We start from the raw sequence: 17,284 nt of genomic DNA, 5'->3' as shown, positions 1-17,284 counted from the left end.
CTTCTTGTAACACTATAAGACAGGGGTATAATAATAAGGGTATGATATATTAGCTTAAAATAGGCCATACTGGATGTTGGAAAGCCGAAAAATATATAAAGTCAGATTAATTACTTACACATAATACATGCCACATGTGAACCAATATGAGGCACATCTGTTTTTGACACTTGTAAAGTATTTACGTAAAGTTTTGCCTTACGAGGACAGAGCTTAAGACACAAAGCTAGATAACGAAGCACAGCCGCGAGCCTGTGAAGTCGTAGCGCTATTGGAAAGACGTAATTTTACAAAATCATTGACGTGCGTTCGCCAATATGGCATACAGGTAGAACGTAGATTATTAAACGCTGACATCTGCCGATTTCCATCTTACTCTTATTATATATATATTATATAATATTCTTGTTATTATTTCTAGCCTTCAGCAGAAGTTGTTTAGCAACAAATGGGTGTCCACTCTGCGAAAAAGAAAGTGTTCGACTGTCTTTTTGGTTGGAAGTAATCGTTTGATAAATTTAATAAAGTGACGCTATCGAAGGTAAAAGCTAACGAGCTGGCGGCATGTGGCAGTTCACAATTGCGACAATAACAAGGATGAATGATGATGCCAGGTTAGCTAAGTCGTAATTGAGCTATTTAACTAGATGACCGAGCATTACGATACTATTTTACCATTTGACATTTAAATAACGAAAAAATCATCCAAAACTTCAGCCATATTTCACAGTAAGTTCCTTTGAAACTTAGCATGAGACATCTTCTGGAGGGCCTATTTAGACAACTACAGAAAGATGAAACGTTTCAAATATTTCTATCGCAAATATATTTCATAGAAATATAATGTCACCTTATGCTTTTCTGGGTGTGTGATCAATAGGCCAGCAGCCGCAATAGGTAGCTACGCCTATTGCTTGGGCTGATCAAATTAGTATGTTTTCTGCGCGTTTTTTTTTTTACTTTTACTTAAGATGCAGGACGAACGACAAACTGCTGCCGAAAGCATAGATGCAGGCATGACTAACGCTTCGCAAAAAAGATATGAATCGCTACGATAATATCTACTATTAAAAAAACAACTTGAAAACATCTAAAAATCATCGACTTAAGTTAGCAACTATCTACGACTCTGATAGTGCGCTGTTTTTTGTACTTGAACTAAGTGCCTGGATCATTAGCTGCCCCTCTCAATTCCGCATGTATCTGCGAAAATCTAGGGCAGCCTGCACAAGACTGGAAGAACGGTCGAAAAATCACTAGGTTTGTGTCGGATGCAGGTACTGGCAGTCTAAAAGAATTAGGATGGTTAATAAAGATAAAGTTATCTGAAATGCGTCTACCCCCGTGGAAGTTTGTATGTAGGTCTTTTCCAAAATCAATCTAAGCAAATTTCTAACAAATTCTGCGCAAATTCGTATGACAGATAGGTCGATCCAACGTACGCTCTATCCACCACTAAAAGAAAATAACAAAAAGATGTAATTTGCAAGGAAGCATATTATATTTAAATGGACCCTAGCTTGGGCATCAGCTTTATCTCAATAATGTTTTCAGCAACGAGGTATACTAAGCAAAAAAAGAAACTTCGCTACCGAAACTCAGCGACTCACCGTTAACCTATGCTAACTGCGAATGTTACGTACTTGATGTTTCTCGAAGCCGGGGAACTTTCTAACACCTATCTGTTTTCCATATAGATGATGCTTTATATCCTAGTAAATACCGAATCCTATCCTAGACGTGCATAACTCAGCTATAGTACCATACTTTTATAGCACTTGTTTATATAGGATTGACTGTTTATTTCTAATTACATGGCTTTAAGCCTACATATTTTACGTTGGCATAATTTGAACGATGAGATTTGATGATTAATGTTGTGCTAACCTTGTCAAAACGCTCCTCTCCAGACTCAAGCTAGAGTGCCGTAAAAATGTAGGAAGTGCCTGCAAAAAAGGTACTATTATTTTTCAATTTTATTACGATAAGCACACAAAAACTCTGTCGAAGTGCTGTTTGACGTCGAGATGCCCGAAAATGGTTTAATCGCTTTTCTACTGGAAACTTCAATGTGAAGGACACTTCTTGCAACTGTAGACAAATCACCAAACAGATGAAATTATTGGAAAAACCAAGCAAGATCGGTATGTGAGTCTCGAAAGACGCCGTCAAGGAGCTGAACATTTTTGAACTACTTGAAGAAAGCTGACTCTAAAAAAGTAGGATATCTTAATATCATATGGTCCGACGGAAAGGAATTAAATAATTTAAGGAAAACAAATAACTAGACTATATATTCACCTGCAAAACTCTACAGAACCGTAATCAAATCGAACCATATCTAGAGCGACTTAAAATGGCGTACATTTAGCTTAGTAGAACTATTGCCTTAACAAAAGTCAACGCTTTTTCGAAAACCCAATATACGTTTTTACATATTAAATAGCATATTTATTTTGTATCTGCAAAAGTACTAAGATGCATTCTACCATCGTTTGTACAGATGTACGGAACGTGGAAAATGTATTAAACTAGAGCGGAAGTAAAATCTTTGTGTATATAGAGATGTTTTTATAGGGGCCGTGTTTGGCTCAATAGCAGTTGTGCATTTACAAGGAGCTGGTTATGCCCGGTGTGAAATGAAAGAAGCTTTTTGGATATGAAGGACACTTACATCTCGATTGTTACCTCTGTGGAAATACAACGTCTGCCAGATTGAATTGAGCTGAGAGAGATTTGCAAATCTGATTTTTCTTTGCAGAACGCGATTTCATAGGGATCACGTGCCTCTTGTAAGATCTGTAGAGGTAGCGGAGCTTATCTAAAGTTTGACGACTAGAAGTAGGGTACGGGCATCGGATGTTAAGGTTAATAGGTAGTGCGTGTAAACGATCTGAACACCCTAAGCGGACGACCTTGCCAACTAATTAGATGTGTTCTTTTTTGTACTTGGGATAGGCATGTATCATCTCTTCAGTGCACACTTTAGTGCATAATTTGGCCTGGACATGAATTTCATTGAATCTAGCAAAACAGAAAGGCAGGGTCTGCGACAGAGTATTCCTTGAACTTCGGTATACGCTACACGAAGTAATATTTTTTTAAATATTTAAACTAGAGTATTTGAGGTAGTTTAGGTTAGAATTACTCGAATATGAAAAACGACAGCCATTTAATGTAACAATTCTGATTACCGAACATTTGCGCAGAATATATATTGACTCAAACAAAGGAAAAATAAAAAAACAATTGCTTCCCGATATTACTCGATTTGGGAGAGACATAACTTCCTATTGGATGCAATCCCTTCTTTTTTGCGGTGATAAGTAAAGGCTTTCTAGGCATCTGCAGTACATTCATTATTTCATTTTGTTTTGCTTCTTTTTCCCTTTTCTAACCCTTATACCGTGTGACGTCGTGTTTTAGGGCTAGGAAAATGCCCCGCAATAATTGATTTTCGGCAGTAGTATAAGTCGCAAACTGTGTTCCAATTTTGCAAGCAAAACAACAATGAGGTAGTGCTGTAGCACCTAACAACTTTAAAGGACACTGTAGGTCAGAACGTATATTGCATGTTAAAGGTTGCCTAACATCGAGGCTCACTTACACCTGCTAATGGAACACAGAGAAACTTCGAAAAAAAATGCCTAAACAAGTGACTAAATGCTTTTCGGAAGGAATAAAGGGCAGCCAACGAATTTAAATAGTACTTTATAACGTCATATTTATTATCTGGTGCGGGCTGCATAAGCACTTGACGTCACTAAGGATTGAAACGACTGGGGTGAAGTCGACATTACGCTTCAAGGAATTACGTTGGTGTTTTGTCAGTATTTGATTTTATCTAGGTAGGTCGTATGCGAAGTTCCAATGCTTTGATCCGTTGAACTAGGCAATCTGTGCCCTTACGAAAAATTCCTCACGTCCTCTCCGGATCGGACTTCGATAGCGGAAATTGCTTACTCAGCCGAGCGCATTGGGTTGCTGGCAGCGTTTCAATTCGCTCGAGTAAATAGACGCTTAATCGAAGATAGCGTCATGACAACCTGACGCTGCTACATAAATGAGATGTGTAGAATCCATACTATACAAACAAACATAGTATGTAGTTGCTTTTCGGTCTACTTTTAAGTAACTCATCTGACACAATCAGGGCACATTGTGTTGAAACGTTTACTGGATTAGTTTGCGTGCATAGCGAGACCTCGTCAGAATATAAGGTCTATGATCAGACAATTGAACGCCCAATATTACAGTCAGAGCTGATGATCTCAGTTCATATTATTGCGATTATAATCAACCCCTTTGCAAACACTAAGAGTCCAAATTGATCACAACGAAAAGTGCAATGGCAAGAAATTTCCAAGTACTGGATTTTGCTTAGTGCCATTTATACAGAACTAGATTTTTCTGACTTACGATAATTATAACACATAATAATTATAATTATATAGCACAACGTTGCAGCTGCATCTCTAAGTTAAAAACGATAATACATGGTAACGACGAGAAAGGGCATATAGTATGCTTAGCAAGTTGTTGTCCTTTTTTATTTATCGTTGCTATTTCAACAAACCGTTTGCGTTACCACTCTCCTTGGTCATCGTCACCATTCGTATGGTCCTTACTTCGCCACTGCGTTGTTTATTGATGACGTCGATAGTTGCGCAATCCCAGCTTCGCTACCGTTCGTCGAAAACTGGGTTTTTGTCAAAGAAGGCACATGCGGAGGTGTGTAAAAAATCAGTTACATTAGATACCACCCAATAGAACGCTTCTCATGTCTTTTTGGTTCTATTCCTCTGTTCTTTAGCGCTCTGCTTCGCAGTTTTTTTATTTCCTTATCTGGTGCGTCTTATGCTGCTTGTGGCATCTCCTCATTATCTCGGAGCGTTTCTTTTCAGTCACTTTAGGCTTTTTGTTGCTCGTGCAATCGGACATAGCTAATGTCCCTATTTTATCATCAGTCTATGTATCTTTATCCTATATCATTTGTGTCCTGCTTTTGTACTTTGTTGACTTTTTTTTATATTATCATCGAGAGGTTCGTTGAGACGCGCGCACGGACACATTATAGAACGAAACTGACCTATATTATCAACCGGTTCGTTGCCTTTTCGTCCAAGAGATAAAGGAGTTCGAAAGGAGCACCGGCACCTTTCCATGTCCGAATTAGAAGTAGGCCTGATTCGAAATTGAATTGAGCAATTCCTACATGCCTAGAGCTGGTGAGGAGGCGGCGCTAAATTGAATCTAGGCTATGAAAAAGCGCCCTAAACAGTGGTGCGCACAAGTTACCGGTAGTGGGGCCGGTGGTGGAAGTCCATGGAGGCGCAGACGCAAGCAGAGCAGGGCTGTTGCTGCTGAAGGGCCAACGGCGGTAGGGCAAGGACCAAGGGATACAAGAGTTGGGATTGGTTGTCCGGAAAGCTGGCTTGGGGCAGTTGCATGCTTCTGGATAGCATACAGAGAGGGAGGTGAGAATGGTGGGTGTTAGATGAATATAGCGACGCTGCCTGGAGGACGGCGGGAAACTTTTAAAATGAAATGCTTTTCCTTTTTCTCCTAATGCAAGTAGACATAGATGTAGATGGCGTCTACAAACGGTGAAGACAGACAGCTTTTCACCGTCAATAGCACGGGCAGAGACGAAACAATGACTAAAACGAAAACGATGTCGGCGACCGCAAATAGGACGGGACGAGGCGAGACAAAGTGGGGAAAGAAAGAGCATTTCTTGAAGTATATGCACGGAAATCTTAAGTTTTTGTCATAAGGAATCGATATGAGCAGAAGCTTTAAGGATGAGGAGGCTGGATTTGGGCAAGTTAGTAGGAAAACGAGATTTTGTACGAGCTTCTGCACAGCAAATAGAGCGATAAGCGAGAATATATAGTTTCTGTGACCCACCGGCTGGCTGGAGGTTAACTGAATGGTATCTGGCGGCTTTACAATGGCAGCATTGCGTAGTGACGATGTTAGCAGGTCTATAGATTTCGTTGACATAACCGAAGCGTGCGCATGAGTTTCCGCGCGTATCATTGTAGAAACTAAGTGAATTATCCTTAGAAGTGTAGAATGATTTAATTAATAGCAAAATGTGCATAATCATTAAGGTAACTAAGTGAGGGCACCTGAGAGCTAAACACTTCTGAATCGTCACTCGTTTCAACTTAAATACATTGAAAAAAAGAGTGAACCTGTTTCGGCGAGTTGTTTATAGCAGATATTTTATTTTTCTCGATTTCGTTCATCCTGAAAAGACTCGGGTAGAATTTCTCTCTTTGTGTTTTTTTTTTTTTTATTTCTATCGCCAAATCTGCTTTAGGTTCCAAAATTTGAACAAACTGATGTCGACTGAGCCTAGTAGGAGTTTTGCGTTCGTATGCTAGTTTCATATCTTTACTACTAAATGGCACCTAAAAACCCCTTGAGAGATTACTGAAATATACCTACACAAGTAAAAAGTGAACGAACACTAATTATTATATTATTATTAGGACAATAGATAAATCTAAAACAATTTATATTACCCATGTGCTATCTTTAACCTCTGCGTACATGTGATATATGTGTGGTTCAATATTTTTTTTTTACTGATTTATATTGTGGGTAATTGTTTGTATCCGGGTATGAAGATGAATGCACATAAAATAACAAGTGAAATTTAGGTCACAATTTGGTGGTTATACCGCTGCTTTGTTGTCTCATTACGTGTAAGACAATATAAGTTCTACCACACTGTACAAAGTGAAGCTCAGATCAATGAGAGTATCTGATAGCAGTATTTTCATCAACTAATTTACAATCTGAAAACGTATTCCTATGATATGAATAATATGATAGAAATACGCCTTTCCTTGTCCTGTTTAGCTCCATGGGAAATTGTTTAGTTGATACAGAACACGTATAACCTAAACGCTCGCAAGCCTTAAAAGCACCATTGAATTTAGTCATCAATGCTCTATCAATACTCATCCCATTATATAATACTTCGGCAATAAGAGACGTTCAGCAGGCATGAGTTAAGTAACAAATCTTCTACTCGAAGTGCTCTAGCTTCTAAAGAAAAACTACTGTGCTAAAGAAAAACAAACGATTTAAATAGCCACTGTCTGACTTGGGGAAAACAGAAAAAAGAGGTGGCAGGGATGGGCGTATGGATTGTCGAAAACCCTATAGCGGAATAGGCGGGAGAGAGAAAGAATGCCATACTACGGCGCAAAAAAAGAAGCACCACTATCATCGTTTTCGACTGGCAGTAGCCTGCCGTGCTCATCCGGCGCGAAACTCAAAGTGTCTCTTCCATCTGTGGCATGGCTCTTCTAAATAAGACCGGATTTATTGCCGCTGCCGACAGAAACTTCAGTTATTGTCGCTCTGACGTGTGGTCGGTTGCGCAAGCAGGATTCTTCTTCTTCGTGTGTTTCAGTCCGCAGTCGCTCCTTCAGAGGCGGGAGCTTTTACCGAAACGCGACGGTGAGTTGCGCCGATGAAACAGAGTGTGAGTGGATGAATGAGAACGGATGCAGGACGACCAGCTGGGGAAATTCTTTGCTTCGAAACGAGACAATGGAGAAGCCAGCGGCTTCTCGACCAACACCTACCCACGCAACCACACTCATTGCATCGGCCTTCCCGGTTTTGTTCCCCTGCGCCCTTAGGCTATCAAAGTTTTGCTGCCTTGAAAGCGGCTAAAGGATTGGCGACGACAGCAGTTGAGAACCATCTGTTGTGGACTGAAAATGGGCGCTAAGTACGAATATAACTTTTCGTTGCTCGCTTTTATGCACCCTACTGCATTAGATCCTTTGTGTTCCTTGAAGAAACACGTTGAAAGTAAATCACCAATACTTTCCCAAAGGATTCTTGGTGGCGGGCGCAAACCCTTCTATGCATTCGCTATCATTTCTGAACCTTAACTGCTCTCCAGTTCAACAACAGACAGAAAGAGCAATTAGTTTTAAACGCTAAGATAGGCTTGAACTATAAAGTCGCCACAAGAGGAATACTAAGCCACACGTCATTTCCCTTTGAGTTTTCGCGTATTGCGATTTGCCCGAAGATGAGTACAAAACAACCCACGGGCTTTGTGCTCCCTCTGTGCTTACGCCTGCCCTCGAACACTCCCTGCCAAGTAATTACGTGCATTTATATTTGCACAAGGCCCACTACCAAAATTAGTGCCAGCAAAGCGCTTTAGGGCAGGATGTCCTTAGCCGCAGGCCCTAGCCACCAGTAGTGGTCTTCACAACGCAATTACCTCGAGTGAGCTAGCCAATGAGCATCATGACTTGTATACCACGGGCGCGCGCGTAAATGTTGCAAACGGGACCGGATTACCGCAGACTACTCGCGCTAACACAAAGCATTCGTGTCTCATTAGCACACTAGGCATCATTCACAAAGCATTATCAACAAGTTAGACTCAGTAACAACGACACCAACATCGCGTCAACCCAACGATCAGCGCCTGAGGGAATACGGGAACTCGGTCCAGGCGTCATATCGTGTCTCTAAATCAGCCCAGTTCTTTCCGGAACGACAGATTCACGAATAGACTAAGCTTCAGTAAACGAGCGAACATTGCAATACCTTTGGTATATATGATTCTGTCTAGCTCAGGAGCATATATACCTAAACGGTAATAGGGCGACGTACGTTTTTTTGCCAGACAAACTTGCAACGCGACAGTCCAGAGATCAACAGTCTGCATCGATGAAGAGACCACAAAAGAGATCGATCATCGTTAATGTTTGTCTATATACTTTTAATAATCATAGAAACAATGCGATGCCAACGAGCGGCCTCTTTTCTCTTCCTCTTGCTCTTTTTCTCACCTAAACCTCTTTCTATTAGTTGGAAGATTAAAGTTAATACCAGTGCCAATGGATGCTTATTTGTGAAGCTGCAACTCTAGAGTATTGTTACATCATATAGATGTAGATATACGGTGAGGCGTCTCTATAGGTGATCAAGCCAACATCATTAGAATGGCATACGGATAATTATTTTAACGACCATATGTGATTCACAATGCAAGGCGTCCTGATCCGTGGAGCAAAAGCAGACCATGCCTGTATGTGCGTCTACCCACTCAACTGAGAAGAGTAGAATATGCAGGTAGCCGAAGCAGGCAAGCCGTCTGCGCGGCCTATGTGGGTGCAGGACAGTCCTTGAGAGGCCCATTAGATCCGTCCGATCAGCGAAGGTCAGAAACTCATCGAGTTAAAGGTAACGCTTCACATCCCCAAACCGATTTAGGTCTGTGCCATTATCGTTGGTTGGGCATACCGACATTGTCTCACAAGTATGAGCTGGGCCTGCGTATGGACGTACACTGCGTTACCAAATAGTTGGTGCACCAGTGCTGTACATGACGCGTCAAGGCGATCACAGGGCTAGGTTAATTTGACCAGTATTAGTAGTTTAGCAGTCGCGATTGGAAAGGCCAGTCCACAGATTCACTATTCCGTGTCCAACGTAGTAGTAGGTCGTCTAAAAATAGTTGTAATAAAGTAACGGACATTTATCGTTTTAGTGATGAACTCACAAGGGGAGACGTAACGTATGATCAAAGTGTAAAGCAATTTAAACGCTTGAGGATGCAGTGTGGACATAGTGCTTTATGAATGGTATTGTCCGTGTACGAATCAACTGTCAAGTATCTTTTGTTTGTTCATAACTGGATTTAGATGACGTTCATTGAAAACTTAGTTAGACTGGGCAATTTGCGGCGTCTCAGCTCCACCGTTTTGCTGATTTAAGATCAGGCGCGCGTATTGCTTAGAATGGAAATGGACGCAGCATTAGAACTTCGCATCTGACGATTCGAACCCTCATCGTTCCGTCTGAACGAGCCGCTTGCTCTAAACTGGGCAGGTTTTCTGGCTCGCCGTAATCATTGCTAGTTTTCTGGGCAGTGTGTATGTTTCGCGACAATGGATTTACATGTGGGCTTCTACTGAACCGCCTCCACTTAGAATTTGACGTGACCCTACAAGGCATGCATCCGAAACTATTTGACCTAACAACGCGCAACTGGCCTTCACTCTGTTATGACCATTCATCGTGGCTGTTATTTTCTGCCCCTACCAATATTATCGCACCTAACAATAAAAGTTGTGTCCAGTTTTTCGCAGCGAAGTCGCTCCCCACAAAGCATTCTGAGATCGTTCGTACGAATGACTGTTATCGCAATCACTATTATCTTCGGAGTTATAAACCGTGCTTCCTGCGTGCTCGAGGCTTGGCGATAAAGCGTCCGAGGCATATTTGCAATCCTGTGCTATAAATGGGCTTGTCTCTTTTGCCCGTTCTGTTTCAGTGTATTTATGCAGCGACGTTTCGAAAGAGCGTGCGCTTTGCGATCGGGAGTGTTCGAACTGACTAAATCGATTCCGATGCTGACCTCGATGAAGCTATAAAGAGATTACCTCGACCAAACTTTCCGGGAAAGGTTGCCCTCATAACGTTTGTTATCGAAGCAATCATTGTTGCGGTCTAGTTTGAAACTACCCCATAGTGAAAGTATCACCTTCAGCATACCCCTACTGCTTGTTTCTGTTTCAAAAACGTTATGAGGTTGCAGGAAGATAGTGCTCTTTCGAATAGAGATCACAATAGCAATAATAGTGACACTTTTTCTAGCTCTAATGACGATGGGGTAGTGGTGTTATGTTTTTTCGGGAACTGCGGTCGCAATGCAGTATAGAAACTTGATGACGCTCTTTTGAAGAGGCCCGAAACTACAGAATATAGGACTCGTCAGCGAGTACGTCAACAATGGCCGACAAGTTAGACACTGTTAAAGCTCAACTTCAACCTTCTTCTTTGCAGGTCACATTTCTACCAGCAGCCCCATGACGATGGCCTCGGAGGTGGCACACATACAGGTACGTCAACCTTGGACGTAATATTATTTTGAGTTATGTCAGCGCTACTGGTGTTTAATCCATACTTATATATACAAAAACTCAGACACAAAGACTAGATATCACAGAGGTATGCATGTTCCTTCATAGTGTAGTAGCTGATACTATTCCTTGTGTGCCTACATCTTTCATTTTTTTTTCCTTAAACTTTTAGATACGGAGTGCTCATGAGCCTTGCAACGTTAAGATAAAGAGTCGCGGTTCGAGTTGGCTGCTTTATCCTCTCTCATTGTTTTTGTTATTGTTATTACGTTTACGTTTGCTATAGTGTTAGGATGCTCTGTGTCAATTGCATCGATAGCATTATCGAGAAAATACAAAATCTCCAGAAATATGGACACCTGTATATGGTAGCTAATATATTCGGGGGTAAGACCTACGTGGTTAATTTTTATGGTAACGCTTTGCATTTATCCATCGGTCTATCTATAGCCTGACAGGATGCTTTTTTTCGCGTACTAGCCTTGGGTCGCGTTTGGGCGCGCAAATGGTGAGAATATATTCGGTAGACCAGTGAGCGTATACCGTATTAAACATATCTATGACGATGTTGAATTGAATTGATTTTCAATCCTACAACTGAGATTCCAAGTAATATGTTATACATTACGGAATTATTACACCACGATAGTTCTGATTGTCGACGTTTTATTTTCGTCCGTTCTGTAGTCCTTTACGCAAACTTATGAACATGCTTTCTTAAACCGCTTTTCTCATTTATATACGAGCGAAAATGAAAATAAGGCGTTTTTCTTTCTGCCGAAGGGTCATGCTATATACATGTTTTCTTGCTGAACAATACGTTTTCGGAATTTTCACCATTGAGCATAGCTGTACATCATTAAGGAACGCACGGATCGTCAATAATGTGTCAATTTTTTCAAATTAGGTCACTGTCCTTTTGAAAATTTCCACAACCATTTCGGGCTAATCAATAGTCTATAGATAGAGCGGTGCGTGATGCCCTTATTTCACGTTCTTCGTTTTTGCGAATTATAGGTAGGGGAGCGAACGATTCACTCTAACCGTTTAGCATACATGTCGCATTTGGGCTTCGCAACTAACGAAATTTCAACATCTCAATCATATGGTGTCTATGACAACATATGATTGAGATGATATCAGTTAGCAGCGTTTTGATAGTGCTAAAAGTAAAATTATCGAGTTTTATCAATACGGATTATAAAGTGTATGATCATGTCCACATAGAGTTTGTTATTATTTTTGTTCCGTTATAGTTGGCTTGCCTGTGATTCAGATTGTTGGTAACTGTATAAAAAAACGCAAAGGCAAAGGTCCACAAACAGTTCAGCAGGGTTAGCTTGACGGTACCGGAAAAGACCGCACCGCAATCTAGTCAGGCCTTTTAATGAGTCCTACGTACAATCTAATTCAAAGTAAACAGCGGACCCCACAAACCGATCGCCCACCACGGATCAGTTCGACAAACTGTCGATATCACATTCGAGATTCCAAAAAAGCTAAATTTCAATAAATTTTAATCGAACTATTAGAGAAGATCAACGAGCTCCTGTCTCTCTAGATGATCTTCACGATCGTCTGCCGCCTGTTTCGCCGTATGTTCAACTGCATATTGATCGCACACCACACAGGTCAGCTACTATTAGGATTGATTGCGCAAGAATGGTCCACTGCTATCTGTCGAAAGACACTGGGCTTCGCCCAGGTCCCCAGAAATGATGACCGATGTATTTGTTTTCACGTGGAAGAATCCAGGGCCGACCGAAGGTCGACCCTTAAAGTAGTCAGTTCTGTGAATAATTTATTAGTCGCTACTTCTAAAGGGTTCGCAACAAGTTCTCACATGGCCAACCACGCGCTAGACTGAGAGGGGGCACATACTTCTACGCATAAGGAGGGTTCGATGATTGTCTTGAAAATGCCCTGATATGAGCATACCAAGCAAAGCAGATCACAGCTTAAAAGATTCGTAAGGCTATATATAAATCTGTGAGAGGATAAGTATTATGGAGCTATTGTTTACAGGCCCACTTTTATAGCAGAATATTTGCCAATTAAGCACACTGAAATTACGTATTTATTATATAAGTTTGGTGAGCATGATAAAAGGTGATAGGGCGTAATAATACTACTATTATAGATTATACCAATAATATGCTTTTCAACTCGAGATTCTGTGTAGTATTTCATAACTAAATAGATTTCGCGAAGCCCGCTTCAGATTTGGGTTGTTGAATCCTTTTGAGCCTTTTAGGTATAGGAACGAGACTTCCCTTCATTGCTTTTAGCGAACTCTCTTAGCCTCTACATTTAATTGAAATGAAAAAACTCAGATGGTAACATTTATTTAGATTAATTTAATTAGATAGGAAAATGCCTAACAGATTAACTAATAGCCCTGGGCAGTTTTACTAGAGACAGCATCTACAAAAATATATAAAGCCAAGAGCGAAAAACAAGCTATTTGATTATGTACTAAGTTCTTTAAATGATTTCTTTAATTCGAATACAGTTTTCTTAGAAGTCTAATACACATTGAAGCGGTACACACATGTGCGCGTGTGAGAGAGTCGGAATTATCGAGAGTATTCAAAGCCATCCTGCGGATATATGGTGCTATCGAACGTTATAGTTGTCCTGTTTTTCTCGCTTACACCCCAATTTATTGCTCGCATCCGATCTAAAGAAGGATCTAGTGCACTCACTTTGGCCCGTCTCTATCTGAATCGTGCCCATTGTGAAGCCCACAAGGTTAAATAGCCTTTACTCGACGCATCTGTTTCTAGTGCTCGTACCGTACACAGATTTTGTCTAAACCGGTAGCGCTTCTGTTTCGGATGTCTCAAAAGTAAAATACAACCATAACAGCAAAATGCACAAACCGTCGAGCCTTCTCGGGCAGTACAAACGCTCCACGTAGGCGTGAAGGAAAGCTAGCAATATAGGCCTTGTCTCCTACGTCTTCACACACAATTTACATGCCTAGCTTGCGTCAGACAGCGGTGTCGCGGCAGGCTAAATCAAAACTGGCTACTCCTTCCGGTGCCCGTACACAAAATTGGAAAAGCGTGGGTCTTAAAGCGCAGGTCCATAATTAGCAGAAGGTCAAGCTTTTAGTTAGACAAAACGCAAGTTTAGAATTGAAACAAAAACGGCTTTAACTATCGAAGTGATTTTCATGCAGTTGTTAATTCGTTTATTTGTAATATATAGAGTTGCACCTTACTCAAGGGTAACTCTACATTTTCTCTTTATACTTTCGTATACCTAAGCCTGGCTCAGTAATATAATGTTAGGTATATAATAATCGAACATCTGGCCTGCTTTTTCGATCCTTACTTATTGATGCTAAATACGCTTAGGTCACTTTTAACGTGGGCGTGCCTTCAGTTCAAGAGAAAACACGATTAATGGACAACTAGACGTACAATAAATTTTACCTATGGGCTGTATGTCGTATAATATACAGTATAATATACTGAGTTATACTGTTAATATGCGTAATGTATTACACTCCCCTCTTATTCTGTGTCTTTACCGATTATACCACATATGTGAGGTCTGTAGAACAACTAAATATATTTCTAGAAATGACATGAAATCGGGACTATCAAATCAACCCATAGGGCTGTTCCGTCAATTCTGGTCCCTAAATGATTTTTATCCACTCGTTTCGAACTGTTGTCATCTCCATATAGCTCAAGATACATAGAAGTAGTAGTGGTCGTAGTAATAAAAAGTAACTTAAAATGGAAGTTGGGTTTTTGTGTTGAAAGGCGAAGTGCTATCCCTGTTTGCGCAATCGGCCGTGACACGCGATGTGAGCAAGGATTTTCCGGCGATGCTGCCACCCCAAAAATACGCCCAAAGTGTAAGCACGGGTGCGCATTTAACAAAGTATCGACGAGCAAACGGATCACTGACTCTATATGAATGACAGTCTTTCGACACATCTGTCTGTAAATATTCATACGGGCATCCGTTCCCTGTTTGTTCGTCATATAGCGTGCACCAAGTTGACACTTTTGTGCAGACTTATTATACCCGCTTCACTCAAACTCAGCTGCTTCAAGCGACAGGTTCTTACTAGTCTAGATCGTGTAGTCGTAAACGCCGGCAAAAAAAACGTGGGCAATGAGGTTGATTGATGAAAAAAAAAGTAGTTTATTTAAAAAACATCTTATTTCTATAACCGAAGCTAGGTTTAGAATTGAAACAAATAGACTGCCAACAGAGTAATTCGTATTTGAGTCTCTAGTAATTGGTGTGGGTATTATTAGGTATTTTTACGCCGCAAAAATGATCTCATCTTGATACATCATTGGTCTGTTTTTCATACCATGCGCCTTTCAAGTCATCGCCAAGATTAGGTCAATGTATCGATGTACAACTAATCTTCAGCAGATCGACTCGCGATAACGATTCAGCGGTAAGAGTGCTGCTGCTGCCTGATGTTGACAAGGCTGCCGTAGCCTTTCTAGCGTGTCGAGCCGTTGCTGACATCATAACAACGTCTTCATTGTCAAACCTCCTTTTCCGTACCTTCTGCATTTTTTCCGCTGATCCGAACTATACGTTGGCCAGCAGATGGTAAGCGTATGAATCGGTGTGAGATGCATAGAGTAGTAATGAATTCTGCCTCGTATCAGTTCGGTGCCATGAAATACATTTTCAGATAACTGAGACACCCCCGTCTGCTGTCGCTATCCAAAATTGCATTTCAGATGGGTCGAAGAGATATGATACATGTATATCGAATTTGTTCATTGATACCCTATGCATGCGACCGGTTCTTTGGTGTTCGACTGTGGCTCTTATCATTCTGATGGAAATGAAACCATAGCCAAGTGCATCTCAACACCGAGATAAGATAGAGACAGAGATCAATTTCTGCATAATTGTATTAACATACTAACTTAATGCATATGGCCGCTTATGTTTTACGTTAATATTTTATGAATCGCTACCGCAACGAACATGTGGCATTTAACTTCTGCCTGCGTGTTTCGCTGAGCTTCAGCATCGTAAAGATGACAGACTAAACAGAAATAGATTGTAAGCTGTTTCAGCCCAATTTTTAGTTACTAATCAATTACACCTTTTTCATTTATTGATAAAATTAGGTGAAACATGTAGTCCATGAAGGCAAGGTATTAGATGTGGGTCGAAACAATGCCTGCGCTTTACAAGCCAAATTGCTACAAGTGTGAATCGACACTTAACCGTAAACCTGCATCTCGCCGATCTAAGCTTCGATAATTTGAAGGGCTCCAACGAACAAAGCGGAAAATGAGAAAAAAAGTGACGATAATGATGATTACGCAGTCGTCTATCCCGATTTCTCGCTTTAAACGACGGTACTACGTGGAGACTGCAACGTAATCATTTTACGCGCACTTAACGGGTTTTTACCGACTTCCAACACTTCGAGAATCAGCTTGCTTCAGGAAATGTGCCGTCTATCGGCTTCATGAGTTCCTTTCGCGTTCTAGTAAATTTTTCTCTCAGCAAAAATAGTTGCGACCATTCAAGCATCCATCCCTCATTGCTTCTGCTGTTAGTTCTTTAATGAAAGTGACTAGATATGGGTAGCGTATCGGTGTAAAAGCGTAGCCTCTAGTTAACTAGACCGCCTCCCCGCTGCAGCAGCCTCCACGGCCATCCCAGCGCCCCCGCTAGAGACGACTTGCTATGCTTACATACTAATGTAGGCGCCATCAAAGTAAGGTCTCTCCCTTTTTCATCTTATCTTTATTCAGTCGTCAAGTTTTGCATTACTTGCAGTGTAACGATAGGAGGCGAAAACTTAATAAAACCAGCCTATGTGACACCTAGCACACGTCAGGTACTGGGCCTATTTATATATAGGTCCACTCGGCTGCTTCACGGTACAGCTATCCTCAACTGATTTAGCTAGCTGTAGAGCACAAGGCTGTACAACAGCGTCTCATGTCTTGTCTTGTTCTTAGATATAAAGTAGAAAAGTTAGCACTCCTTATGCTGGGCAGCGATGAACATACAAGCACGTAAGTGTGTCTCATAAGACCTTGAACGATTCGGCGCTAGCCCCTTCAAGGCTTATAAAGCTTACCGGGACCAGCATGCCCCCAACGATAGCTTTCGACCTTTCTTCTTTGTTTCGTCTTGCGCATAGGATGTTATATATCGCGAGATGCTATCAGCACATAAAACGTCGGCTTTCGTGAGAGTTCATTGACGGTATTCGGAACCGGACAAGGGCAAGCTAACCTGATTGCTTTGCTTCGAACACGGGAAAGCACTTTAGCCAGCCGTTTCTCGTCGGCGCCACAGTTACTGACAACTGTTTCGCAGTTATGGACATAACTTGAATAATTCTATTTAGTACG

General features: G+C 41.1%; 1 protein-coding gene across 7 annotated transcripts in view; it reads left to right on the top strand.

Annotated features, from left to right (window-relative positions):
* Positions 1-17,284, top strand: part of LOC111261915 (uncharacterized) — a 110,126-nt gene that overhangs the window by 59,942 nt on the left and 32,900 nt on the right. For all 7 annotated transcript variants that reach the window (XM_086968888.1, XM_086968889.1, XM_086968891.1 and 4 more), the window contains one exon: positions 10,840-10,895. In XM_086968888.1, the coding sequence (XP_086825014.1) occupies positions 10,840-10,895 (56 nt within the window). The remainder of the gene's footprint in view (positions 1-10,839; positions 10,896-17,284) is intronic.

The sequence above is a fragment of the Varroa jacobsoni genome, unplaced genomic scaffold (genome assembly GCF_002532875.2).
Source record: "Varroa jacobsoni isolate VJ856 unplaced genomic scaffold, vjacob_1.0 scaffold_614, whole genome shotgun sequence".
NCBI classification, from domain to species: Eukaryota; Metazoa; Arthropoda; class Arachnida; order Mesostigmata; family Varroidae; genus Varroa; species Varroa jacobsoni.
This window is presented reverse-complemented; position numbering and strand designations above follow the sequence as displayed.